We start from the raw sequence: 27,620 nt of genomic DNA, 5'->3' as shown, positions 1-27,620 counted from the left end.
TTAATAATCAGTTTCTTGTGTGTTTTGGCTAATCTGTGTAGAAAAAAAACAGACAGGTCAAAATCCACAAAAGAAACCGTTCAGAAAAATGCATTTTATCTCGCATTGCTCTAATATTGACCCAGAGTATTGAGCTGCTGGAGAGTCAGAATACACTCTAGAGACAACATTGCCAGCCTCAGCTGTAACAGTTTCTCCCGGGAGGATAAGAGAGGAGAAGCCCAGGGCCCGCCACAGCTGGGACTTGGTCCATAGAGAAAACAATGTGACAGCCACTGCATCACTTCCAAAAAAATAAATAAATAAAAATAAAGGAAAATTTAAATGTTCTGTCGGTAATATAAAGTGTATTGTGAATGTTGGGTAGAGGAGAACAGGCTAAAATCAAATGGGACTGAAGAAGGGCTAAAGATGGATTGTATTCCAACTCCACCAGATTTGTTTCACCCTGCTCTGCCGGATGCCAACATCAAGCCCTCACAGCAAGGAGGCTGGTTTTGCACACATCACAACAAAACGATTAGAACAGAGAGAAGTGCCATGTCCAGGCGAGGTAAGACACACACGTACTACCCAGAACTGAGACACAACATTGGGTGGGTGGGGGGTGGGGGCGGGCTCTGTTTAATAAATTTTTCCTCAACCACCCATCAACCATCACATTGATATTGTTTCTCTATTTGTCTCTAGTTGTGGGTCCAACAGATTCATCCTACAAACTATTCCCTGTTCTGTTGATCGTAGGATGGATTGTCGGTTGCATAGCTGTTGTCTACTTCGTCTTCATTTTTGCTTGGGTATCTGATTTCTCTTTAAAATGTATGACATGCTTAAATGTAATACAGCAATATTGTATGTATTTATAGATGTTTTTAAATGTGAATACTTTTGAATAAGTTGTGAATGCCAGTGGCTTGTCAGTCAGTGTGACTTTCAGCCCACCACTCTGACTCAGACTGAACTATCTCAAAAAATATTTGATAGGTTACCATGGGGCTTTGCATAGACCTGGAAGCCCCAAGACAATGATTTGCTGTGACTTAGCTGATCCCCTGATTATCCCTTTTCGCGCCACCACAAGGTCATGGTTTCAGTTAAAAACAGAAATGGTTGGATGGACTTAAAATTTAGAAAATTTAAGACAGACACGGATGGCTCTGTCTGGGTGAAATATTTTATCCTTGGCAACCACTTAATATTTCACATTTCATCAGATCAAGATGACGTGTATACACAAGAGGAAAAGTACCTCAAAGAAAAATAGTGAATAGAGATTATGTTTCAAAACCTACAAGCCAGCCTGAATTCTCATCCTGTGTGTTGTCTAAGGAGCTTGGAAAGAAAAGCGTCTGGACTTCTTTGAATTGCTTGAAGACGTTTCACCTCTCATCCGAGAAGCTTCTTCAGTTCTAAGGTCAAATGGTGGAGAGTCCCAGATTTAAACCCAGTGGGAGTTTCCCCCCCAAAGAGGGACAAAAGGACCCCCTGATGATCCTCTACCTAATCACATGAGCCAAGGTGTGAAAGCAGGTGTGGGTCACAATCAGCCAGGGTTTCGGGTGAGCTCGTTGTGAAACCTGGCCCCACCTTATCATGTGATTTCCTGAGATCAGATGGCCCAGGGTGTGAGTGGGCGTTAAGGCGTCTGGGAAGGAATCTCAAAACTGGATTATAGATGGCAGACAGTTGGTGTCGTAAACCACCGCCTCTGTTCAAAGATGGTCGTACACAGTGGTCCTTTGTCCCTCTTTGGGGTGAAACTCCCACTGGGTTTAAATCTGGGACTCTTCGCCATTTGACCTTAGAACTGAAGAAGTTCCTCGGATTAGAGGTGAAATGTCTTCAAGCAACTCAAAGAAGTCCAGACGCTTTTCTTTGCAAGCTCCTTTGACTACGATGACCTGGATGACTGAGAACCTTCACAGACATCCTGTGTGTTTGTTTTACTAATGCATTTTGATTTTCTTTGTTTGGCAGAAAAGTGGTATGTGAGGAAGAAATTCAATTCATCACAGAAAATAACTTCTCCTTCCAGAGGACACGGGGAAGAAACGATCATCTGTACGCTTCGATATTAATTTTCTATCAGATACAGTCTGGACAGAAAAGAAAATGTTTGTATGAAATTAGGGAACGGTTCCCTACTGTGATTGTTTGATAATAATTTTCACATGAATAATTCTCTGTCCTGTCATATATATATTTTTTTCAAATAAACACATTTCTGCAATTATCTCCCATTCAATTGCACTATTTATATTATACTGTAATCTCTACAACATGAATTAAAACACTTTCAGGCATCATGGATTGAAATCCATTAACTCCACAATCAAGTAGATATCCTATTGAGAACACCAGCTGTTTTTTGTCAGATAGTGTTAAATGTGAAACATTTGCATATTTAGGCTGCTGAACTTCACTTTGTAAACCATTTTAACTCTAAAAAGAATAATGCTTCATGTTAAAAAAACAAAACAAAACCAAAAAACAAACAAACAGGAATATACTGTATTGTCAGTGTCACATAGCCACATTACTGGGACATGCCAAGTTCTTTTTTTGTTTTCTTTTTGTTCCAAAAAGTTGCCTGTGTGTGCATGTGCACGTGAGCCCTCTCTGTATATTCCTGTCATACAGCTGTGCATCAAAATTCTTTCTTAGTCTTAGGACTAGCAATATTGTTACCATGGCTACCACAAGTCTCTCTTTTTTTTTTAGCAGTCCCGCACTCTCAATTTCTGTGAAACCATAACTCTTGAGAGATTAGACATCCGAGGAGTAGTTTTTGCTCATAATTTGTTCTAAGAAATGTAAGCACCTGTTGCACACTACTGAATTCAGGCTGAATTTACTGTAGCACGTCAGGAAATGTTTGAAGCCAGTATTTGGACTTCAGCTACGAGCGATCAAACATCTTAGCTCATAAGTTAAAATTACCAAACTCTGCAATGGCGCTGTCAGCTTAAAGAGGCATTTTAAAGACTGCATTTAATAAGAGGGTATTACACTGTCTGGTTTTTTACTGCAAGTTGTGTCACATCCACTTTCCAGTAAGCAAGAGGTGTAAGCCTTATAATCGGGAACAGGCCAAATAATCCTGTACATTGAGTGTCATGTTCAATATGTGCACCAGATGCAAACATCAGTCTAAAGGGTAATGAGGTTGAGATGGAAACTTTGTGTACCACAACCGTAATAGCAGAAACACATGTAAATTATAGTGACTCGCACACACATCTTCATGCTGACAAACATGCAAACACATGCAATTACTCTGCATCCTACTTATACACATATAACCTTTCATTAAACACGCATACAATGCTTTGTAGTAATTTAATAGCGTCAGGTTGCTCGTAACAGATATTTTGCAGAATAATCATGCTTTATGCTGTTAACGCACCCACTGTGCTCACTTCACAGCAAACCTGCCTTACACCACCCCACATTGAGATACGCATTCTTCACAAAACTTGCAGCCAGCCTCACTTTGGCATGCCTTCCCACTAATAGATCACTTTACAGGTACACCACATGGTGCTGTACAAAAACATGTCTTCCAGGTGTGGTACATTAATTCTATGTGTCTACACTTGACATTACACAATTATCACCTTGTTGTTTTGCCCTTGTTTAGTAGAAAAACATAAAACATGCATGAGTGGAACGCAAAACTGAGATCATTCTAATAAGATGCATCATCCCTGTCAAACCTTACTGTAAGTAATGGAAGGCAACAGCAATAATATTGCTTATTGTTTCCAATAATACCTGTAATTGTAACGTTATAGGGATGTAAGAGTCTATTTTAGGCTTTAGTCTGATTTTAGCAGTAAAATTAACACCACTAATGATGCTGGCAATACGGCTGCAGTTCTCCTATATATAGCCCTGGAACCACCTGGCCTAACAGAGGCTGTTTGATACCACCACCACCTGGGACAAAGCCAGGTCCGCTTTGGTCTTAAACTTATTTTGGGATGGGAAAAAGTAACCTGTATGTGGATCTAATGCTCTTGAATGACTCATGGGGAATAAATGCATTTGTTTTAACAGTAGCTGTGGGCCAAATTCAGCTGTAGTTAAGAAATCAATAGCTTTTTAAAATAAACACAGAAAATGAGAGTTAAATTTAAGTCAAATCTTGTTGTGGAGTTGATACATAGTGAACAAGCCAAATGTATAAAAGCACTGCCTTAACATAAGCACCATGACCAGCCAAGACAAGAGATTAAAGTAGAACTGATGGTTTTTCTTGATAATTAAAGACGGAGGTCGAAAGAATGCACATCATGTTTTAATTGTCTGATTTAAATCAGCAAACCAGCAAAATGGAAAGACTGCATTCCCAGAAAGCCCTACAAAGTGATGCATGTTGAACTCTGATTGTGACAGATAATAGTGTTTCATCAGCTGAACCAATTAAGTGCTGTGACCTGCGTGCCAGTGTCTTGAAGCAGTTAATAAGAAATGTGTCGTCCACTTAGTGAGACAAAATGTAAAATTAATGGAACTGATCTTTCACCTGTCATCTGCTAAAAGATCAATGGTTAGTTTAATGGCAGAACACACTAGAGTAGACATGGTTGAAACATGAAAGGGAGAGGGGGAAAAAGCATATGTGGCTGTCTTCAGATAACTGAAGTGGATGCCTAGCTGTCAGCTCAAGGGTCGATTAGAGCGAGCTACAACATGCAGTTTCACCTGTGAAAGAGAAACAAGATCCAGTGTGGAAAGTTGTGATCAGTAATCCTCATTGGATTAAACTTTTAAACTTTTGCAGCTATCTATCCAAATGGACTCAGCTAAAAAACAAATAATAATAAATAAACAAAGAAAAAGATATTTAAAAAAAACAGATTTACTAAACAACCACAGGAGGTCACTGTTTTATATTAATTATGAAGTGAGCACAGATACTAATGTGAAGCCTTAAGGTTGTTGATGCAAAAAATATTTTTTTAAGGTTTTATCATGTCCTTTTTTCAAATATTTTGAACTGTATTTACACATTGTCTATGCTGAGTTCTTGAGGCAAACTAATACACATATGTCTTTTTTAAAAAAAAAATTAATTCTTAAATTCTTGACAATATTTTTAGGCATTAAACATTTTCTTTTGATATATCTGCACTCACTAATGTGAAGAATTTTATATGTTAATTTATGTATTAAATGAAAACCACTAGCGACAGTGAATTGTTCCCGTGCCCGTGTGATCTTATGAATTCTTTTCTTTTATACTAATGCATGAAAAAGTAAAGAGCCATATAAAAACTTCAGGGAAAACTCAACCAGTTTGAACTCAAAACGGGTGGCTATCAGCAGCCATTAAAAACAAGAGCACAGCAAGAGGGCACTTCACAATAAGAGCTCCTTTTGAATCAAGTGAGCAATAACAAGATGTGATTTCCTACCTGAAACACTTTCTCACTTATGATTCTCCTAACATATTATTTGCACGTGGCAGTGTGCCTATGCACATGTGCTTTTGTGCATACACCGTGCAGTGCCCCAAGCACTAACACACACAAGCATTCCAGAGACTGGAAGAGACCCCCCCCCCCCCCCCCAAGATACACACACAAACACACACATACCCACACACATACCAGTAGACCCACTATTAAGGTCACCCAAAGGGTGCGCGATGGAAAGCTGAGTAGTTTTATGACCAGAGGGCAACAGAAGGGAGCAGAACTTTGTAGTGGGAGCAAAAACAAAAGAGGAGCTGGCACTGGTGACTTTCTTAAAGTTGAAATGGCAGTAGGTTTTAATATTTTAAACCCAGAAGTGCTAGTTGCTAGTCGTGTGGTGCAAATATAAAATAAAATAATAACAGCAAATTTAAAAAAGAAAAAAGAAAAAACTCAAGTCACTCTTTAATGTGTTTTAGTTTAATATCCCCCCTCTGGGTTACCACAGCAGTCTACAATGTTCACAGTGCAAAATAAACTGTTCAGCCTCCTAGGAACATGCTGAGGTGTTGTAATGTTAGCTGTGATGTTAGCTAGTGTAGCTGCTAATGACTGGGAAGGTGAGAGCACGAGGAAAGTGGGCGGTGTGAACTTTCAGCTAACTGCCAAAGTGTTACAGCCAGTGGGAGCAAAAGGGGGAATCTTGGCAGTAAATAAGCAACTGCAACTAATATTCTACTGAAAACAGTACCTGAATGGATCTCAGATAAGGCAGAAATGTGTTAACCAGAAGCAGCAGGTGAAAATATCTTTGTTGGCTGTTTGTTGTTTTATGCAGTCAAGATACACTAAATAAAGTTTGTCCTTGCTTTTTAAAGTCACCCTGTTTGACACACTGGCGACATTTTGTAGACTCCAGCATAACCCCCAAATACTTCTGGTCTGCTCTGCCAATGAGAAGCACGCACTCGCGTGAACGTTTTTATAGTGTGGTAAAGAAAATAATAAAGAAGAACTACAAACAAATCTTAAAAAATGAAGATATAAACAAAATAATTCCAGGCTTTACTTTTTGTCTATTTGCACAAGTATGTGTTTTTTGGCCCTTGCCCCTGCAGCAGCACTCTCCCTTTTCTTAAGATATTTTTGACACTTTTCTTCAGAGTTTGTTCATATTTCCTGTGCTCCTACTTGGCATCCCTGTCCCTCATATCATGTGCGTTATAATTCTCTTTGGCTCACCTCTGAACTGAAGTCTTTGTTTTCCTTCTTCTTCTTCTTCTTCTTCTTCTTCTTCTTCTTCTTCTTCCCTGTACGTCCCTGACAGTTTCCCTCTCTAGTCTCAGCCAAGGTGCAAGCCATCTCCGTGCCAGGAAATGTGCTTGCTAGTTCATTGCAGCATGGGGTATATTTACTAGCAGGCAGCTTGGGAGCCGCTATAAAGATATTGCACATTCATTTGTTTGCATTGTGACTAACTATTGGCTGGCTTCACACTCAGCTCCTACTCCCCCAATTCTTATAGGCCTAATTAGTGGGGGAAGCTGTATTTAGATTAAATATTTGCCCTCTCTGTGGAAATTTCAAAAATAAACCACTTTATTCATAATACACTCATCAAGTCAACAATATTGTGTGAGTGGAACGTAATGTATGTCCATACTTTAATCTTTACAAGGCCATCAGGGAAATGATGCAGATTTCAAGCTTTGATGTAGAATATTTGAATGATTTTCTGCACAACTTTATTAGGTACACCTGTTAAACTGCTCTTTAACACAAATATTTAATCAACCAATCACATGGCAGCACTTATGTAGTCATGGTTAAACCGAGCATTAGAATAAATAAGAAGAAGTTGACTTGTTGGTCTGACTATTTCAAATCTACCGAATTTTAATTTCAGATGGTATGGTCAGACTTAAACAACATAAAAACACTGATCCATCCTGGTTATGTCAGTTCAGGCTGTAGTGGTGTAGGAGATATTCTCTTGGCATCCTATCATGTCAATATGAACCAAAATTGCTAAGTGAGGTTTCCAGTGCTTCGTTGATTCTAAGAATTAGGCATTTCTGAAAAACTGAGAAGAAGAGGAAAAAACCCTCCAAAAAACATATCATCAGCTAATTATTATAGTAAATGACTTCAGCTTCACCCAAAATTTTGATTTCTTGTTTCTCAAGGATTTCTGACAAGATTAACCAACCGTTCACATGTTACTAGCACGTCCTTCCTATCCCAGATAACATGCATTCAGAAATATATTTGAGCTAAAGAACGAAAACACCCATGAACATAATAAGTCAAGCTGTCTGCAGACATACTGTGTTTTTTAAAGGTTTATTCTGAAAGAAAGATGCTTCTCAAGATGATAATCAGTCATTCTTAGAAAGTATCTAAATACAGGCAACTGAGGTATTTCTGTCTTTCTACAAGTGGACTGAAAGTGAGAGAAAGAAAACCGAGTGACCAATAAAGACACAAAAATAGCTAGCACAAATAGCATTGAGAATATCTGTCTATATATATCTATATATAGATGTATATATATATATATATATATATATATATATATATATATATATATAGTTTGGACATGGAAGGCGTATACAGTCTGTGGTCTACATGATCATGGACATCATTCATTGCACTAATTTCTAGCTTTCTCAATTTACAATTTAACATTAAAAAATAAAACCATATGAAATGGTTAATTAAATTCTACTGATTTAATACAATCACCTGTATTCTAAAAATTGATGCACTTATGATTTTTTTTAAATGTTTCTGAAACTATATAAGAAGCTTAATCTTTTGCTTTGTGCTTATAATCACCTAAAAACAAAAACAGAAAACATTGGCTATATGGCACACTTTGTAAGATTAAGCCAAGATAAAAATGGGAAATCACTATGCTTCTTCTCAATAGTTACACATTTTATGAACACACTTATTCAATGTCTTATCAAAAGTTTGGAAGATTAACAATACGCTCACACGAGTTTGTTAAAAATCAGATTCTTTTTTGACTTTGGCTTTTCGTACTGATAAAAACATGAAACGCAATGTGGCAATTACTGAAATCAAGCCGGGGTTATTATATAAACTGGACAGACCACGGACAGCTCTTTGCACTCGTTATGCTAAGTTAAGTCATATGGCAGCTGGCTAAAACACTGAGACGTGAGAGTGGTGTTGATTTTCTCATCCAATTCTTAACGAGAAAGCAAACGAGCATGAGAAAAAGCCGAGCTACTTGTTTAATAATACATTTTCTTATCCTTTGTTCTCCCACAAATGCACATACACACTCACACAGAGTAGCACAACTGTAAGGCATACCAATCTGCTTGACAAACAGCAGGCAGTTATAACAAATGACATACAAAGACTGTGAAAGACACAGAGACATTCATTCACAACTCAGGAGTCTCGAAGAACGAAAAGGGTTTGGTGTCTGTCGATTGTCGTCTTTATGACTTATGACCAGGTGTCATCTTAAAGGCAAAAACTTCATTTTGGTTTATAATCCATGTTCTGCTAATGAAGAGCAGCCACCTGCCAACTGCGGTAAAGATGTTAGCATTGATTATAGAACAGCACTGTGTAATATGTGATCGCGATTAAATACTAGCTGCTCTATATAATAAAATGACTTTTGATTTTCTATAATAATTTATCTAATCTAGTTTTATGGATGACCAAAGATTACACTATGAGTACACTGAAGAGTGGATCAGCATGTTGATGAAGGCTGAAACCAGCTGAGGTTTTATGAGAGTACAGCTCAGTCCCACATACAATAGAGTGGTTCAGCCCTGTTACATGTATATGAGTGTGAGTGGGTGTCTGGTGTATTCATATGCCAGTGGGCTGAGCACATTTGTCTGTCTGCTGCTCTTCTGCCAAATACTTTTGCAGTATTTAGACTGAAACACACTCACATGCGCACTCAGAAATACACATTGGCGGACTCATAAATGAGAAGCAAAACAAGAAAAATTGAGAGAAAAATAAAATCAAAAACACAAAAGTGATTGTATCCTTTGAGTAGGAGAATAATCGGGCTGAATGAATGAACTACAGTGTCAGAGTTGGAGAGACAGTGCTCAGTCCATCCATCTACGAGGGTACAGTGTGCTGCCGTCCTTGGATGAAGTGCATACTGCAGTGTCAGTCCACCAGCCATGGTCCATCCAGTCAAGAGCTAAGGGAAGCTTCCATTTTAATGCAGCCCTTCAGAGTTCTTCAAAAATCAGAGGGTAGAGGTACTGTAGGGGGATGGGGAGGACCCATCCCAGAGGTATGTGAATCACCACACACGGCAGATGTTATCAGGAACCATGTAGCTGCTTTTGTTGCAGTTGAATGCTTTGGCAAATTCTGGGAAATTCTGAAGGGAGCCTAGTACCCTGTGAACGTAGAGAGGAGATTGATGGTTGGAGCTGAAGTTGTTATATTAGACGGGGACTTGAAAGTGAAATTAACATGACATATCATTTTTTCTAGGTTTTAAAATGTTAGCTACCATTGTAATTTGTTTTCTGCCCTTTGCCGGCAGCACATAACTGATTGATGTAGAGAAAATACTCTTGGTTTGAGTTTACCTGAATTTCCCTGGACTGTGTACGTCAACTTTAATGGAATTAACAGCTTGCTCTGGCCGATGTGTTCCACACCACACCTGTAAAAAGACAGTGATTAGGATGCACAGAATTGCACCAAGAAATCTGAAATCTGCACATCTATCCATTGCTTAACCCAGTCATCCATCAATCTATCCATCATTCAATCAATCCACCAATCCATCCATCCATCACGAAGCATGCACATTTTGCAGGATATTTTTCTACTGTTGCCTACAGTCCTAGGAAACATCAGAACTACAATGCATGTGTAAAATGGCTTATTATTCAACAAACAACTGTTGCATCACACAGTAGGGCTATTACCTGAGCAAAGTTTAGGAAGAAGAGTTGATCATGGGAAAGGTCAATTCCAGGCAAAGGTGGTTCCTCTCCATGCTGCTTTACGTAGTTCTTGTAGGCCTAAATCAGTGACACAATCTTACCCAGCAGTCATGTTGAATACATCTAAAAATCACACTGATTATGAAAGCATCGATTATGAAATCATAACTTATGTCACCATGTTTGAAGACAGAAAAATAAATGCATATGGATCCATCCTGTCTCCCTGAGATCTACGTATTAATTAGAAAAATAATCTAGACTTTGCGCTGAAAGAGAAAGAAAAAAAAGTGTACCGTGTATGTATTTTGTTAGACATGTATAATTTATGTAAAAATACTATACCTGCTCTTTCATGTTGCATTCAAGTCTTTGAATGTCTTTTCTGTGCTTTGCCAAGCTAAAACTGATACATCCAGCAGCAACATTATGTCCTTTATTGCTGTGTTTACAATAGCTAATGAGCCAGCCTGTGACCTAACAAAATAACTAGTCTATTAATGTTAGAAAGCAGATGTCAATAGCAAGCTGCAGACTGAATCACCTCCTCTCTTATCTGTAAACTGGGCCTCTTAAACTGACTTTCTCTCTCTCTCTTTTTTTCCCCAGGCTCATTACCTGATACGCCTGTCGTATCCCTCCATTGTCAGCAATGTTTTCTCCGAGGGTGTTGTTACCATTTAACTGGAGAGGCGATATAGGGACATAGAACACAAAGATTGACAGGGAAAAAGGACAGAAGGAGGCTGTAATTTTTCCTCTGTATTTCAGCAAATTGTACATATAACTTTTGGGATATAGGAAATCATTTCACAAGGGATAAAAGAAGCATTGTTCAAAAGAAAAGGACACAGAAGGTGAGACAAAAAGAAGGAGAGGAACAGCCATTGATATGTCAACACAAAATATTAAGGGCACCTGGAGCACAGAAGGTATGAGGCAGCAAAATGTGTGGAAAGACAGAAAAATGACCAACAGATAAGCTGGCGAAGGTAACAGGAAAGCAAATAAATGAGATAAAGTAAAGTTCATGATAATATTGGGGAAAAATATGGGAGGAAATTTGATAAGAGAATGAAGAAGGATGGATATAGTTCAGATGAACGTACATGTAGTCCACTAGCGAGATCCCAAGAGAAGTTTCCGTACTGATCAACGATGCACTTCGACAGTTCGAGGAACCTCTGTGTTGAGTCTGGTGTCCACCAGTCCTTCAGGTCGCCATCCTTATCATAGTTACGGCCTAAAGAATGAATGGGACGTGGACAGGTTGAACTTGATGAACAGGAAAACAAGAATATCAACAGCACTCAAATGCTGCATATATTCTATGTTAGTTGCATATCTCAATTACATTTATGTGTTTGTGAACAGTAGATGTCAGTATAAATAAATCCTCCCATCTCTGCAGCAGAACCAAGTTGGAAAAAAGGTTCTGAGATCCTAAATGGAAAACATGTTTTTCTGGTACCAGTTACAAGGGGAAATTTATCACATATATATATATAATTTATTTTTCCAAAGATCAGTGCAGTCTTCCCCAGGGAGGAACAAAGAGTAACAATGTGGAAAATCATACCATTGTCATCAAAGCCATGTGTGATCTCATGACCGATTACCATGCCGATGCCGCCATAGTTGAGAGACTTAGCCTGGCCTTTGCTGAAAAAAGGAGGCTGAAGGATTCCAGCAGGAAACACTGACACCAAGAAAAATAAAATAAATAAATCAGCAAATACATAAAATATGTATTGTTTTAGTCTTTTGCAGTTTAATCTTTGCATATATGTGAAATACCTATTTGATTTTTGCTGGATGAGTAGAAGGCATTGACAACAGCAGCTCCAGTTACCCACCTGGAGAAAGACGTTGGAATTAAACTACAGTGAAGAGCACTACTGCTACAGTAAAGAACACTAGACTACTGTGAAATGCATGTTTGATGAAATATATCAAAATTAACCTGCAGTTATTAATAGCTGGGCTAATGTTAGCCTCCCAGCCGAGGAAAGCTGAACTCTATACGTGGGTAGGAGTATGTGTGGGAGAATGATCAGTGCACTGTGCTAAATGTGAGATACTGGGGTACACCAAAAGTGGCAAAAAGGGAAAAAAACGGATTTATTACTGCTAATTTAAATGGTAATAACTGCAGCTTAATATACATCTGGAATAAGCCAGTTTATTCTACCCCTCAATGGAAAGCTTACTCTTCTTTGTTGACTTTTACTCTGAGTTTCCGCAGGCGTTTCTTCTGCACATACTCCAGGTTCTGTAGGATGTTTTCAAAGTACTCCTCTGCACTGTAGCTCAGCTAACACCAACACACAGAGAAACAGGAGGATTAGCCGAGATGAGAGCTATCAACACTTGGCCATATATTCTCCAGCAAAACTCATAAAAGCCAGGAATTCACAGAGATTTTTCACAGAACCGATATGCGGCTACAATAAAGGCGCTCTGTATTCTGCTGAAATGATTCCATGAAAGAAGGAAAACATTCTCAGTTGCATATTTTCAGATACTTACATCTTTGTACTCATTGTTAAGATATTCGTCATCCATGATGTTGTCTGAATAGCCGATCCGTTCCCGAATAGCTCGGGCCTGCACAAGAATAGGTTGAGAAAATTGAACAAACATTTTTAGCCATCAACTATCCCGAAATTCAGAATGGACTATACGTATAACAACCATTAACTGTTATAGCTAAAAGTATAAGCAATACCTTCTCCTCAGCTGCTTTCTTGGTCTCCGCATCCATCCATGTCAGGTCATCAAGGTTACTAATGAACACTTCCCTAATGCCTTTAATCATCTCTTCCATCTAAGCCAAACCACACAAACACAAACAAAGAGTGAAAACCTCATCATATCAGTCAGAACAAATTTTCTGCAGAAGGAGACTATCATCAAAATCTGAAGTTATGCCAAGCAATCTTGCAACATACTGGGCAACAAATTCATAAAAATACACTTCCCTGAATTAAGCCTCATTATTACATAGTCACATATGAATGCAGAACAACTCCAGGTTACACTCTGTGTAGGAGTCTGCTGACCTTGGCAGACATTTTCAGGAGTGTGATATTAGTTTAACATGACATATTTCTTTCTATCAAGTATTAAAATTGGCTGAGGTCACAACAATAATCAGATATGCTTCATTAGTGACTAAAAACAACTACAACTACTAAAAGAAAATTATTATTAAATAGATATTTCTTTGTACATATAAAAGTCTCATCGTGTATTAAAATTCTCTACAGTAGATGTCTTCCCCCCTTGACTGCATGGTTACAAATACATTATTGATCATGCTACTGCTCTACATATTTTAAAAATCTACATTCGCTTATAGATGCATTCAGCATTTTAGGGTTTCATTTCTGGTTACTCAAATGATCCTGAGCTTTATGAATTTAAATTATAGAAGAGATATTTCAGCATAATGGCAATCCATGCGATAGGCAGGCCAGTTATATTATTTTTATTTAACACATGAATGAGTGCAAGTGAAAAGATGCTTTTCATGTCAGCATTCTTGTCTTCAACGTGAATTTGCAGAGCAATAGTAGCTTCGGATAATGAGATTTTCTTATGCAAATTCAAAAATCATCAGTCATCACATCAAAAGCTCACTTTTCAGTAAAACCCGTGGTGCATGTTTCTATAATGTATTTGCCCTGAGCTATATGTTTTCACGATCTGACTGACGGCACCAGTGCAAACCATGCCCTGTACTTTGGCCATCAGCCTTAAAAAGGCAAGGTTTTTGGCCACAAGCATAACAAATACACAACTGGGACAATTCAAATGAAAGTGAAATGAATCGGCACCAAATAACAAATACAAAGAGAACAGAAACAGGAAATTAAAAAAAATAATTTAAGAGACAACAAAGGTCACCCTTCAAGAGTCCTCTAACCACAGATTTGTTTTGAGGCCACAGTAGGCAGACAAAAGGCACACCAGCTTCTCATCACATTAGCAGACCCCTAGCTGACATAATGCGTGACGACTTGGAGAGCACACTGTGGTTTCTAACAAACCAGCAGCGATTATACTTAAGAGGCTTTTCTAAAAACCTTTTAACATACTTGTGATAGCGTTATGTGCATGGATACGCTGTGTTCCAGTTGTTGTTTTTTTTCTTTTAGTCAAAGTTTTAGTATGATTATGCTTCTTTGTCACACAGTGCTGCAAATTAGGTGCATTATCTACCCAAAGCTAGCAAAGTGCTCAAAAATAGATATTTTTTATTCACCGTGATTTAGTCCACAAGGACTGAGTTTGGAAAAGTAGACAGTTGGACCCAAAGTTACCTTATCGTATTACAAAAAAAGGGATGCTTAGAAATGTAACACTTTAGCAACAATCTAATGAAAAATATTTTAATTCAACTTATCAGAGTTACATATTTACCATCTACATTAACTATTTAGAATTACTTTATATACCATATATACTTACTGGACAATTTATTAGGTACACCTTTCAAGTACCAGTTTGGACTCTCTTTTATTTTCAGAACTGTCTTAAATCGTTGTTGCACAGATTCAACAAAGTGCTGGAAACATTCCTCTTATTTGATTGGTGAGTGTTTGTGTTGTTTAGCCAAAGTATATTTCTGAATGCATATTATATATAAGACAAAGACTTGCTAATTACATCTGAAAGGTTGGTTAAATTAAATTATTCATTGGAATAATAAATTTAGAATTTTGTTAGGGTTTTTCCTTTTCCTTTTCTTTTTCTTTTCTTTTTTTTTTTTTTTTTTTTTTTTGAGAAGTCATATATACACTCACTGGCCACTTTATTAGGTATATTTTTCTAGTACCATGCCTTAATTTTTAGATTAATCAAGATGCTGGAAAAACTCCTGGGCTATATTGACATGATAGCATCAGCTACTGCAGATTTGTTTCTGCATATATCCCATTCAACCCTGTCCCAAGGGTGGTCTGTTATTGTATTGACATCTGGCGATGTTATGTTCAATAAACCAGCTTTATCATACAGTGTGTTATTCTGTTGGAACACAAAAAAACATCAGAAGATAGATAGACTATACACATAGACTATGGTGTTTAAATGACACTTAATTTAAAACCCCAAAGTCTATCATTAAATTTCCCCCACACCATTACACCACTAGCAGCTTGTGCCATTGATTCATGGCAAGGTGGAACCATGCTTTCAAACTGAGATTTATTAGACCAGGTAACATGTTTCCAATCATTTATTGTCTAGTTTTGATGAGCTGATGCAAGTTACAGCCTCAGTTTCCTGTTCTTAGTTTACAGGAGTGGCAGAAATTATGGTCTTCTACTGCTGTAGCCCATCTGGTCCAAGATTTGAGGTGTTGTGACCTCTGAGATGCTCCTCTGCATACCTTGGTTTATAAAGTGGCAGATGAGTATATATTGTATCGATGGTATACTAATAGCAGCAGTATAAAACAACAATTTACCTAAAGTGTACTCACTGAAAGGAAAGAAGAACATATCAAAAAGATACTGTATCTGTGTCACTTAAAGAAAGTGTGGCAGCTGCAGGTCAGTTAGTCACAATGAAATGTGTGTACTGTGTGTACTGTGTGCATCAGAGGATGTACTGCCATACACAGATGCTGTAAAATTATTGATGATATGACAGAAATTTACAATAATGTATTTCTATTTGTGAAAGTTGTACATGGTCGCAAATAAAAATTGATTCGCATGCACAATGTCAGATGCCACAGCTCACACATACACATGCATAGGCAGTTTGAATTTACAGTGTGGGTGGTGTGATCAAGATAACAAGGACACCTTGTTCAGCTGCTTTGAGTGGAGGCAAGCAAAAACTACAGTATTCTGATAGACAAGACACAAATGTGACAAAAACACAAGTGGGTGTCAAAATACTCTCCATCAGATGTGCCTGAAACACATGTTTTTTGTTGTATGTATGACTAACCGAATACATAAACGTCCGCACTCCTCTTGTAATGCCCTGCAGAGGCATTTTTAGGTTATCACTTTCAGCTTTCAATAAACAAGGTGCGGAATTCCATTACAGAGATTGTATCTTGTCTAATGAAGGATATTTCCAAGAGCTCTTTATCTTTGATTGAGTTTAATGTGTTTTAACAATACAAAGCCTAATGCACCTTCTACTGACCAGTTCTTTACTCTTTTCAGAGAATGCCTCCTGCACATAAAGTCGTCCCACAGCATTTTCCAGGTTGTTGTTGACGTACAGAGCACACTGTCGCCACACTGCTGCCTCTGACGTCGTACCAGACAGAGCCTGCAGGGAAAATAACAAGGCACAGATCAATTAAAGATGAAGGATAAACTGGTCAGCATATTGTTTAAAGAGGCTCATGGCAATAGGAAATGGGGCAGTGGGGAAATGATTAGATTAGAAAAAGGGATTACCAAGATTTTTAATGGATGGAGGAAGAATATGAATGAAGCAACGTGTTGAAATCGACTGTTTATTAGAGCCTGACTAATACTGCAGTTTTAGCATCAATTAAATAGGCGTGTGGGTGGTGGTAGGGTTTGATTCCCATCCCCCACTTTTTGTAAAGAATTTTTCAAAATGAAAACTCTTAACACCCCCCCCCCCCCCCCCCCAGAAAAAAAAATCATTGAAAATATAAAATCTTCTAATTTCTAAAAATGTGCCTATTGTGCATGTTGCATAGGCAAATCTCAAACATGTTCTAACCTTAGATGGTTTTCCAGTAACCTTGTCAGTGTTAGAAGATAAATTGTATCAGCTTAAGGTAACTGATATTGCTTTATGAAAGTAGCAAAAAAGTGCAGTAAATAACCATTTGGAAGCAGCCTTATGTGCTAATGTAACTGTGGTTTAGATAGTTTCTGTTTAGCACTAATTGCCAAGTGTTAACATGCTCACATATTCCAGCAAGGTGGTGACAGTGGTAAACAAACCTGCAAATGATCAGCATGTTGGCATCTTAAACATGATCCCATGCTATCTTTAGCATTTAATTCAAAGCATAGGTATTGTCATTTAGCCCCATACCAGCAGGAACATTACTGCAAACATGTTTTAACTGCTTTGCACCCTGTGTTGTTTGCATTTTCTTTTAATAACTTAGGTAAGCAGCAGTGTCTGCAAACAGGACCTTCCATGGACTATAACAGCATCAAGGTCCTGTGCGTGTACCTTGCGGAAGGCTTTCCTGGTGTCTCTGTAAGCTCTGCTAAGACCCACCACCATGTTCATAGCAAAACGCCACACCATGTAGTTCTGCAGATCCCTGTGAGTAAACAGAAACATGTTAAGAAAAAAGCAATCATGCTCACACAAAGCTATCGATACTGTGCACTCCCTCCCCCACAAGCTTAGAGACAAAAACAGGCTTTTATACTCCATCACAGATACAGACTTAAATGAACACACCTACCTCTTGGTGTATTTGGCCAAGATCAGGTTGAGCCTTCTGTAATAGTTGGGCGAGTAGTTTATGACCTTTTCTGTGTCAGGGATGCTGATGTTGACTGTATTCATTATTTTAGCTGTGAAGTAACTCCAGTCAAATAGCTTCAAAAGGAGTTTTTTTTTAATAAAATCCCCACAGAGATAAAGAGGAGAAGAAGATAAAGATGAGAAAGAAGTATCTATGTGAAATGAAAACAGCAAACTGTGGTACATAAAGATTTTTTTTTTTACCCGTGATTCAACCTCAAGGGTGAAGTTGGCATTCAGGTCCCCCAGTTCCATCTTGTTGTAAAGCAACACCGGGTTGTTACGATCCTCTGGGGTATCAGTAGCCTTGGAAAGAGCAAGACAGAGGGGCTAAAAATCAAGAATGCTGTCACAACCCTCCTGGTTCCTGACACATGCGTACAGTTGCAGTGCAGGTCCAGCAACATCAAACGTATTTGGCGTCCCAGGAGGCTTTGGCTCTGTAAATGTCAAAGCGCAAATGGTGTGACTGCTTTGTAAAAGCCAGCAGCTGAGTGGAGGAGAAGTGAAGCATGGCAGGGAGCAGAGCAGAACAGACTAGGATGACAAACACAGAGTGTGGAAAACTGTTGATGAAAAGTCACGGTGTTGGGATCGGGCTGGTTAACAGCTTGTTTTAGATGTCAGCTGCTACAGACTGGAACCACAGACACGCACATAGAGGAGGGAGGTTTGGTCTACAAATGGATGACAGGGGGGTCATCCTGCTAACAGAAACCTTTTGTGTTAAGTTAGATGAAAAAAAAACAAAACTAGAAGGAAGAAGGAACCTTTGAACCATCATCTTTCCAGTCTGTCAAGAAGTACCAGCTTAGACAGAAAGATAAAGCTACTGAACCTGCACAAAGTCTTTGCCCTGCTAAATTTTTTCCCTGCATTTTAACTTACATCAGTTGTAGGTTGCCTCTATATACTGAAATGATCACGGTAATTATGTCACCACAGCCTGCAGCTCTACATTTAACTGCAGGTCAGTGAGCTCTATCAGGTACGGTACTGACAGTTTTTAGATGATTCAGAAAATCTTGGATTTCACAAGGAGGCAACTCACTGAATCTCCTCAAAAATGTGCAAGTGTTTTTCATTATGTTGACTTGCTTATTAAGGTATCTGCTATTTTACTGCTTTATTACTGAAGGTTTGCTCCAAGTTACCATTCCAGGCTATGGTTAACTTTCTTCTCTAACATTTTAGTTGACTGTACTATTCAGTCTCAATGGCTGTCACCTCATTCACTAGCCTCAAAATTGACATTAGTTTAGCTTAATACAGCCTGCTTTGCATCACTAACAGTAGTTTTAAATCAATGACATCCCAATGTCTCTCTTTCCATTACCTGAAAAATATGCTCTTTCAGCTAACAAGAAGAAAATGTCACTCCCTTATCTGCACATAGGTCAAGGAGAACGGGAATGAAGAAGCTCAGAAAAAAAGGTGTATTTCACATTTTATAAAATGATATGTGTTTAACTACACGTCTTCTGTTGCTTATCATTGGAAAAGGGTAAGATGTGAGAAAGAGGTTTATTTTTGGTTGTGGTGTAGTTCAGTTTGCCACATAATCTTGCTAGCTGTTTCATTATGGACAGCTCTCAACCACCAGGAAGTCTACACTAGCAACATGTGCCCAGTGACAACTAGCCAGTTTTAGTTTGACGATTTCTATTTTATATCTGCCACACTTCTCGCAGTGGACCGGGAATTATTTTACATTCAGTTATTGATCATAATCAGACTTGGAACTGGATGAATACTTGGAACTGAGCAGGCTAGAACTACAGTATGCATTACTGAAAACAAGATCTCTTTCCCATGGTTTCTCAAAGCCATAATAAGCATATTTTGAAAAGTACAGGAGGTTCTTAAGTATTTGAATTCATATTTCTACTTGTAAAACTGCAAATCCATACTTACATTAGCAATGTCTCTCTCCAAGTCTATAACTCGTGTCACCTCCTCCCTAATGTGAGTTTCATTGATCGCTAGTCCTCGGTCCTTGCGCATCAGCTTAGCCAGGTCAATCATGAATTGCTCATAGGCCCGACATGCCTGTAAAATAAACACAACTTGTAACTCACTGATTTCAGTAACAATGACTAAAACAAGATTTGACTGATACAAAGTACGTCTAAAGCAAACGTATATCAATTAAGGCAAAATAGGACGCTGTAAAGTGAAACCAGAGCAAAGGACGTCTGTTCCACTCACACATCTGGTTTGGATTGAGATAGAGTTATCAGCATTATGTGTGTTTTCGTTCATCACATACAAACTCACTACATTTCTAAGAGTAGGAATAAAAGGTATTTGTGCACTGATGTGAACGGATGTTTCGGCTGATAGCCTCATCATTTGTGGTTTTTTTGGAACAAATTCGGAGGGACATGAAATCCAGGGGCTCAAATGAATAGTTATTCATTGATTAAAAAGCTTTAACTGCACTGCACTGGCGTGTGAATTTGTACAGATGTAAACATGCAAACTGACCTCTGCATAAGGACCAGTGCATGCATAGTAATCTCTGGACACCAGGCCAAGGCTTGTTTGCTGGTCAAACTGGCAAGGAGAAGAAGACATTTATTTTCAGTATCAAAGCCAAATAAAGGCTTATTCATTACTTTCAGTGAACAGAGGGACATGAGGGCTTTTTGAATATGAACAGAGGGAGGTGAGATCTTTTCCTTGCCACAGGCGTACACCTACATGAATGATATGCGAGGTTGAATCCCTGTCATCTGTGCCGACGAAAAAGTTAACCAAGAGCAGAGTTCCATATTTCTCATTCAACTTGGCAATGACGTCCTCCAACCTCCACGTTCTCCCTGACGAAATAAGAAAAAAGAAGTGAAAAAGAAGTGAAAAGAAAGAAATGGCATCAATAACATCATGCCCAATGACACTTGAAAAAGAACCAAAGTTCTCTACCATAATTGGTCTCCCAGTTGTCAACAGCTATAGGCCACTCAGACACATCAGGCAGCATGTCAAGCAGAGGACTCCCCCCTCTCAGCTCAATTAAACCTAGTTAGAAGCGAAAATCAAAGAAAATAGGTTTTGTGGTGTAGATACATTTATTTTCTACGCATAAAATTGTGAAAATCAATTAAAAAGAAATTCAACCACTGTATTGCTTTTTATCAAGTACATACTAAACCTGTGGCAATTCAGAGGCCTTAGAGGAGTTTATTGATGTGGCTTCCAAAGCAAATCACTTCTGAAGAAAGCATTCATTTGAATCATGTAAAGCTGAAATATTGCAGTTCTTTTTTTTTTTATTAATGATTCATGTACATTTTCATGACAGTTTTGTTGATAGACAATACAAAAACTGAATAAGAAACATTTAACCTTCAACAGCAATTTACAAAATGACTGTTCACATTAGGATAATAGAGGATCTAAAAAGGCATAGCGTGTTAATGTCTTTTGCCTGCTGACTCACTCTCATTGGTACAGGACTTGTAAAGGGTCTTAGCCTTGGTGAGAGCAGCAGCTTCCCCCTCCACTGTTTTTTCAAGGACACCTTCAAATAAAGAAACAGAGCAAGCATGAAGCAAACAATCACAGACAAAGATGAAGAAGCAAAATTGTTCACTGCACAATAAGGAAAGAGGGAGTAGTTGGGTGCATATAACCTCAGGTACGACATAAAGGTTTTCTTTTTCTTATCTCTGGGGATTCAAAAATTCAAGAATTCAGCTGTCATGCATATGCATTTTAATTATTTTATTTAAGGGATGCTTCCGGTCCTTGTGTCAGAAAATGGCAACACAAAGTAATTATGATGTAAAGCCTTTGCAGTAGATAGTAACCGGTAACAAAACAGAAGAAATGTAATTATTCTAAGAAGAAAAACATGTCACAGCTGTTCTTTTCAATTTAATTGTTTTATTTCTCTCTAAATAAAAACAAGCTGACGAAGTATTATGAAAAGAATATTCAGAAAGTGCTTTTTTTTTTTTAGTCATAAACAAGTACAGAATAAATCATCTTCTGAAGACGTTTACGTTTGCAGAAAATAGACAAAGACAAAGCTTTAATCATTTTTTGTTTTAAATGTTATATAAAAACACGTGCAACATAGTGTGTATTGGAATTTTCCTTTGATATACCAGGTGCCCCAAGAGCAAAGCTAATACATCAATACACTGTCAAAATGTGAAAATGGCCCCGTATAAGGCTTTTAAATGGGCATGATAAATGTTATCATGCAAAATCATGTAAAAATAAATGCATATTTTATTCTGTGTTTGTCACAAATACCTTTTGGCATGGGAGTGATGGCACAGAGCAGAGGAAAAGAGGTGGAAAGAAATCAAGGAGCAACAAAGCTGAAGGTGTGGCAGTAAAGGGCCGTTTGGAAACAAGAGTGAGCACCAGCGCTTGTTTTATTACCTGCGTTCATTGCCTCTTCAACACCTGTTGTGGGCATATGGACGCCAGTTAGCTCAGCCTCAGGCTAGATAGCATTTCTAGGTAGACAGCTAATCAAAATGAGTGATAAGTGTTGGGGTGTAAACTTGCTAAACTGAGGGGGAGGGCATGGAGACCAATACTCTTTTCCTGTGCCGCCTCGAGGCACCAAGTTGCATATTGTAGCTTTAAAGTGTAACTATTCCTACAGGAACTGCTGTCACTTTTCAGCAGCAGCACACGAGCAGGAGCAACACGAGGATGTGCCTAAATACATTTTCTCATCATCAAGGTTCAAACACCCACACAGTCAGTAATTTTTGTTTGCTGCAAACCGCTGTGGTTAAAGCAAGTTTATTGTTATGTGATGCCGGTACAGAGTCTGTGTCCTCGGTGCTTCAAAATAACAAAACCTTACACCTACACAGGAAGTTTCTGAAACTTCAGCTCAAGTCCAGCTGCTGGTTTGTCATTCAGCACCAACAATATGAAGAACTTAACTCTCCCTGCGCTACGCTGATACATTCATGAGCCTGACTATCACGTCATAATGTTTCACTGCAGTTCAACTACTATGCTGGGATTTCTAGGGGTGGTTCAGGGAACCTTGGAGAAAAAATTAGAGAGACGGTTTGGCCTATCAGAAACTGTCACTTCAATATGCTGGTTGCAGTTATTATGATTTACAGCACATAGCTATCTAATCAAGTGCATTGAAGTGATAGGAAACATTGTAACAATGTAGGGACACAACATGACTTAGACTAAAGATATTCTGGTATCACAAAAACAAGCAAATATAATTACATTTGTTTTTCTCCATCGAAAAAAGTCTTTTAGATTTTTTGTTTCTGTCCATCAACTGTATAGTTGCTTTATATGGCCTGTATCATGAATAATACATGATGTAAATGTCTTTCAAGTCTAAGTGCCTTGTGATATGCTTTGTCTACATACGGAATGTATGTAAATAGCTGCACTTATGATTGCTGTTGCTGTTGTTTGTGACAACTCAAGAGAAAGAAGCAGCCTTTATGTATTTCACATTTTGAAAATGTATCTCATCAGGACTATATGTGCATTTACATTTTCAGCACAAGATAGTGCATTTAATGTGCTAGTGCACTGACCTTTCAAAGACTGTAACCCAGGTTCATATCTCTGTCTACAACTAACACCTTTCCCAGCTACAAGTAGTAGTTGTTTGTTGTGAATACCAGTACAAATGCACGTGCTTACAACTACAGTGCTGTGCAAAAGTCTTGTGTCACCCATTTCTTTATATTTTGCTTCTGAGAACCCAGACTTTCTTGTAATTATTTTAAATGGTTTTAAGCAACACTTTTCAAAGCTTTTTAAAAGTTTCTCCTTGGACATGGGCTTCTTTTTCTCTTATTTTCAGTCCAGTCCTTTAACCTGACCATTGTTTGTTAGTTTTTTAGCCCTTAACACTGTGTATGATTCATGCATAAAAAAAACACCTAACTCAAGGGATGAACCAGTGTTGTGTCTACACAGAACATCGAGCTTAGCAAAGAACCCATTTTAAATGGTGTCTTTAGGTATTTTGTTACTAGCCTGTCGTACAAACACATCATTTGTTCCTAACTCTATAGTTAAATCCTATGTAAAATGCCAAGGATAACACAGTTTCTTAGGCATAAAATGACATGTTTGCACCAACAAGATGATTCCCAAGGAGCTATTAGGTGAAAACCTGGCATATCCCAGCACAGTCTGCAGCATGTCCTTAAAACAATAGAGGAAACTGGACAAGTGAAGGACAAAACATCTCTACAGAGTAGATTTAGCTCTTTCAATGCTGTGCACACAGATAACTAACAAAAACAGAACAAAAACTTTTGGCCAAGTTACAGCCAAAGAGAAATTGCTACAGACCGAACTACAGAGATAATGCCTGTTCATGAACTCATGGCTTCTCAGAACTGGCCTGCTGTCTAGAGAACCAGTCGTCTAAACAACAAGAGTGAGCGATTGAAGTCATTCATTTAGATTATTGTAGCATGTTTAAACATTTATTCCCTCAGGGATGGCTTTTTGAAGATTTAATGGAAGAAATCATTGGTATAGCTAGCTTAGTATTTCAGACTGTGTGTCTCCTCTGCATTCATAAACTTCCGCTTGTTGATAGCCACAAAGACAAGCTGTGCAAACACTGTCTGGTTAGTACAATCCTCCTTTCTTGAGTCTAAAAGAAAGTATTTAAGGACATTTTCCCCGTGGCTTTTAGTGTAGCAGACTAAATATTCGGCAAAGCATGTATAAGCTGCATGGTAAATGGTAAACAGACTGGCTCTTATAGAGCACCTTTCAACTCTACCTGTACTCAACGCGCTTTATTCACTCCATTCACTTTTTTGTGAATGCTTTCTGTCTAACATTCACACACAGTCTCAAGAGCTTGGAAAGAAACATTCACGCACATTCATGCTACAACGGATGCATCAGAGAGCAAACTGGGGTTAGTGTCTTGCTCGAGGATATTTGGCACACAGACTGGGAGTAGCCAAGGATCGAGCCACCAACCTTCCAATTAGTAGATGACATGCTTTACTTCCCGTGCTGCACTCACCCTAATGTCTGAAAATTAGCTTTTTCTTTCTGACAACACAAAACTCATAAAAAATAAAAGATGTAATAATATATAAATCATGTGCTGTGTTGCTGCAGAGATTTTGGCTAAGATCTAAGAAGGATATGCAAAATATCCTTGACAAAAAATGCTACCAACATTTCAAAGGCTTGAATTATATTTTCTTTGTTTTATTCTTCCTGGGTTTTTTTTTTTTTTTGACATTATCCACTTTATCCAAGGAGAGCAATGTCTGTGTTATCAAAAGTAAACTCTTCAGTGGGTGGTTAAGTAGGTAGGATGTGTTAGAAAGATAACCTTTGATAACCTTTTGACTTTGACAAGCCATCACATAGCTCAACATGACCTGAATGCTTCCTGACAATTATAAAGTTATCTTATAAATATTGCATCAACAGATATACACCATCATGCTGCACAGCTCAGTGACACACCAGGATCAATACAGGAAAGAGGATGGAGTTTAAATTACACGGGCACTTGACAGCCAACTTTCCCCTGAGTCCAAGAGGACAACAATCCTGTCACTATGAGTTGGATTGATATGAAAAGATAACAATAAGAACAAATTAGATTTTTTTAACTGCTCAAAAAAAAAAGGATTTTCAATACAGCTCTCTACAGTTTAAAGATCTGGGTTTCCATAAATTACACAATTCATTTTTTAGGAAAGATTATCAACTTTAATATTTAATTTATCAAGATCTGATATGAAATATAATTTTTTCCCTTTATAAGCAGTAAGTCTGCAAAATGCATATTTGAGCAGTTTCACTCTTTGTTTCTGCAAATTCAGTTTGGATTAAATTTGTTTTCTACAGATTCTGGTGACCTGTTATTACCTCAGTGCATCAAATACTGCTGATCTGTCACACGTTGCCGGCATCTCTTCCTTACACACAAAGTGTTTTGGCAGCAGCTGTGGCAGAGAAAGATAACAGTTCTGTTTCAAAGGTTGATATTCCTGTGACTCAGGGATGGCCGGAGGTTTTTCTTTTCTTATTATTGTTATTATTTCATTTTCAGTGTCTGACTTCCATTGGGTTGTTTTTGTTGTTGTTGTTTGTTTTTTTTTGCTTTTGACTTACACTGTCACTCACGTGATATCTTTAGACAATGAATACAGCTGGTCATGGTTCACAACAGCAATCCTGCATGTAGGAAAATGACACCTCACCACTAGGTTTAAATGTGGTGCAAAAGAGTGCTTTTGAAGCTTTCATAATGGGTGAGTAAGGGGGTGAGAGATGTGCAAAGCCAGCCACTCATTACATACATTAGTATGTGATGAGAAAAGGTTGGATTCGGAAATCCTTGGACACAGCTTTTTTGTTTGCTTGCCATATGGGTGACGGTGGTTTGTACCAGTGACCATCAAATTATAATTGGTTCATTCTAGTGAGAAGAAGAAGAGTCATAAAAAGATTTTCTACAATACATGAAATGATTCCAAGAGATACCTTTTCAAAATGGTATCTCTATCTCCTGCTGCACAAAACATCCTTTACCCTTGGAATAAAAAGGAAAACAATCATGCTGTGACAGCCACCATCCACTGACCTCAAGCCTACTAAGAACATGAGGAGCATTCTTTAAAAGGAAGATCTATAAGAGTGGGCAACAATATAGCAGGAACCAGCAGCTCCGGGTGGCAGTATTGACATCCTCAAAGGAAATCCTGACTACTATACACAGACCTACAAGTAGCCCAACTAATGAGAGAGTTAGATTTAAAATGACATATAAAACCAACTTAGAGGTTTCTTTATTGTGCTTATTTTATGTTTATATGTGTTTTTGGATCACAGCACAGCACTGTTATCTATAGACCTGCCTCGGAAAATAGAAGATATAATTAACTTGGCTCAGATACTGCCTCCCCCACCTCTGAGTAGGCTGTTATCACCTAATTAAATGGCTCCATAAGGACTGAGATCAGGTGAGGCACAAGTATATTCCTCCTCACCACCATCATGATGTTGTATCCATTAGTTTCTTTCAAAATTGGTATGCTGAAACACAGAGAACATCATTTATCCAAATACAAACACACACACTAGAATTTTGCACCAAATGCTCAGTGTGTAGTTTTGAGCGTTTTTTTTTTTGTTTGTTTGTTTGTTTTTTTGGTTCATGTGCTAATTTTTAAGTAATTTCCTTCCTTTTCCCCCTCATAGGTCTACTTGTTTTCACTTCTTGCATAACTGCATTTCACTTCAGACTCTTTATACCTTTTTTGTATTTCTAATCCTCCCATTTTCTTATTACCATGTGTGCACTATTTATGCGCTCATTTAATTGTAATGAAGTCCTGAGATAGAGACCCTTCACAGGGCGCTTCCTGCAAAAGGGCACAGATCATGTGTGTGTGATTGGATTACTGACTGCCTGGCGCTAATGTTTAACCACAGCAAAGGCTTACCCTTTCACTCTCTTTTCCACACACACACACACACACACACACACACACACACACACACACACACAAACAAACAGACGCACTTTCTATCACCCCTTATGTGTGTATTTGGATTTATTTGAGCATGGATTTTGTGCCACCTGATGTTTGCTTGAGATGTCACGTCAATTTGAACCAAACCACTCAGCATGATACAGAATCCGAATTTAGAGTTTCTACCCTCTGCATTGCCATTTTATCCCTGATAAAATGGCAATGCCTTTCATTCCACAAGGCATTTCACTTGCAGT

At 38.2% G+C, this 27,620-nt stretch overlaps 2 protein-coding genes across 5 annotated transcripts in view; one reads left to right on the top strand and one right to left on the bottom strand.

Annotated features, from left to right (window-relative positions):
• The first annotated feature begins 92 nt into the window (after window positions 1-92).
• LOC146503370 (uncharacterized) lies at window positions 93-2,552 on the top strand. Of its 2 annotated transcripts, XM_085184076.1 has the most exons (3): window positions 99-553; window positions 691-797; window positions 1,978-2,552. In XM_085184076.1, the coding sequence occupies exons 1-3, from the start codon at window positions 412-414 to the stop codon at window positions 1,990-1,992; spliced, it is 264 nt and encodes an 87-aa protein (XP_085040202.1). In that variant the 5' UTR covers window positions 99-411; the 3' UTR covers window positions 1,993-2,552. The 2 variants fall into 2 exon arrangements, with proteins under 2 accessions (XP_085040201.1, XP_085040202.1); XM_085184075.1 differs by having other exon boundaries at window positions 93-553; window positions 691-2,552.
• Window positions 2,553-6,675: 4,123 nt separating this feature from the next.
• Window positions 6,676-27,620, bottom strand: part of LOC146503369 (neprilysin-like) — a 34,055-nt gene continuing 13,110 nt past the window's right edge. For all 3 annotated transcript variants that reach the window (XM_085184069.1, XM_085184071.1, XM_085184070.1), the window contains exons 5-23: window positions 21,327-21,407; window positions 20,810-20,905; window positions 20,588-20,706; window positions 20,372-20,440; window positions 19,799-19,933; window positions 18,089-18,190; window positions 17,823-17,959; window positions 17,582-17,675; window positions 16,562-16,690; window positions 13,122-13,220; window positions 12,923-13,000; window positions 12,604-12,707; window positions 12,191-12,249; window positions 11,973-12,092; window positions 11,503-11,636; window positions 11,012-11,077; window positions 10,376-10,471; window positions 10,031-10,107; window positions 6,676-9,835 (exon numbers count right to left, since the gene is read on the bottom strand). In XM_085184069.1, coding sequence (XP_085040195.1) covers window positions 9,736-9,835; window positions 10,031-10,107; window positions 10,376-10,471; window positions 11,012-11,077; window positions 11,503-11,636; window positions 11,973-12,092; window positions 12,191-12,249; window positions 12,604-12,707; window positions 12,923-13,000; window positions 13,122-13,220; window positions 16,562-16,690; window positions 17,582-17,675; window positions 17,823-17,959; window positions 18,089-18,190; window positions 19,799-19,933; window positions 20,372-20,440; window positions 20,588-20,706; window positions 20,810-20,905; window positions 21,327-21,407 — 1,895 coding nt within the window. In that variant the 3' untranslated portion in view covers window positions 6,676-9,735. The remainder of the gene's footprint in view (window positions 9,836-10,030; window positions 10,108-10,375; window positions 10,472-11,011; window positions 11,078-11,502; window positions 11,637-11,972; window positions 12,093-12,190; window positions 12,250-12,603; window positions 12,708-12,922; window positions 13,001-13,121; window positions 13,221-16,561; window positions 16,691-17,581; window positions 17,676-17,822; window positions 17,960-18,088; window positions 18,191-19,798; window positions 19,934-20,371; window positions 20,441-20,587; window positions 20,707-20,809; window positions 20,906-21,326; window positions 21,408-27,620) is intronic.

Source organism: Neolamprologus multifasciatus, chromosome 14, assembly GCF_963576455.1.
Source record: "Neolamprologus multifasciatus chromosome 14, fNeoMul1.2, whole genome shotgun sequence".
NCBI lineage: Eukaryota > Metazoa > Chordata > Actinopteri > Cichliformes > Cichlidae > Neolamprologus > Neolamprologus multifasciatus.
The sequence above is the reverse complement of the archived record's forward strand: the minus strand, read 5'-3'. Positions and strand labels throughout refer to the sequence as shown.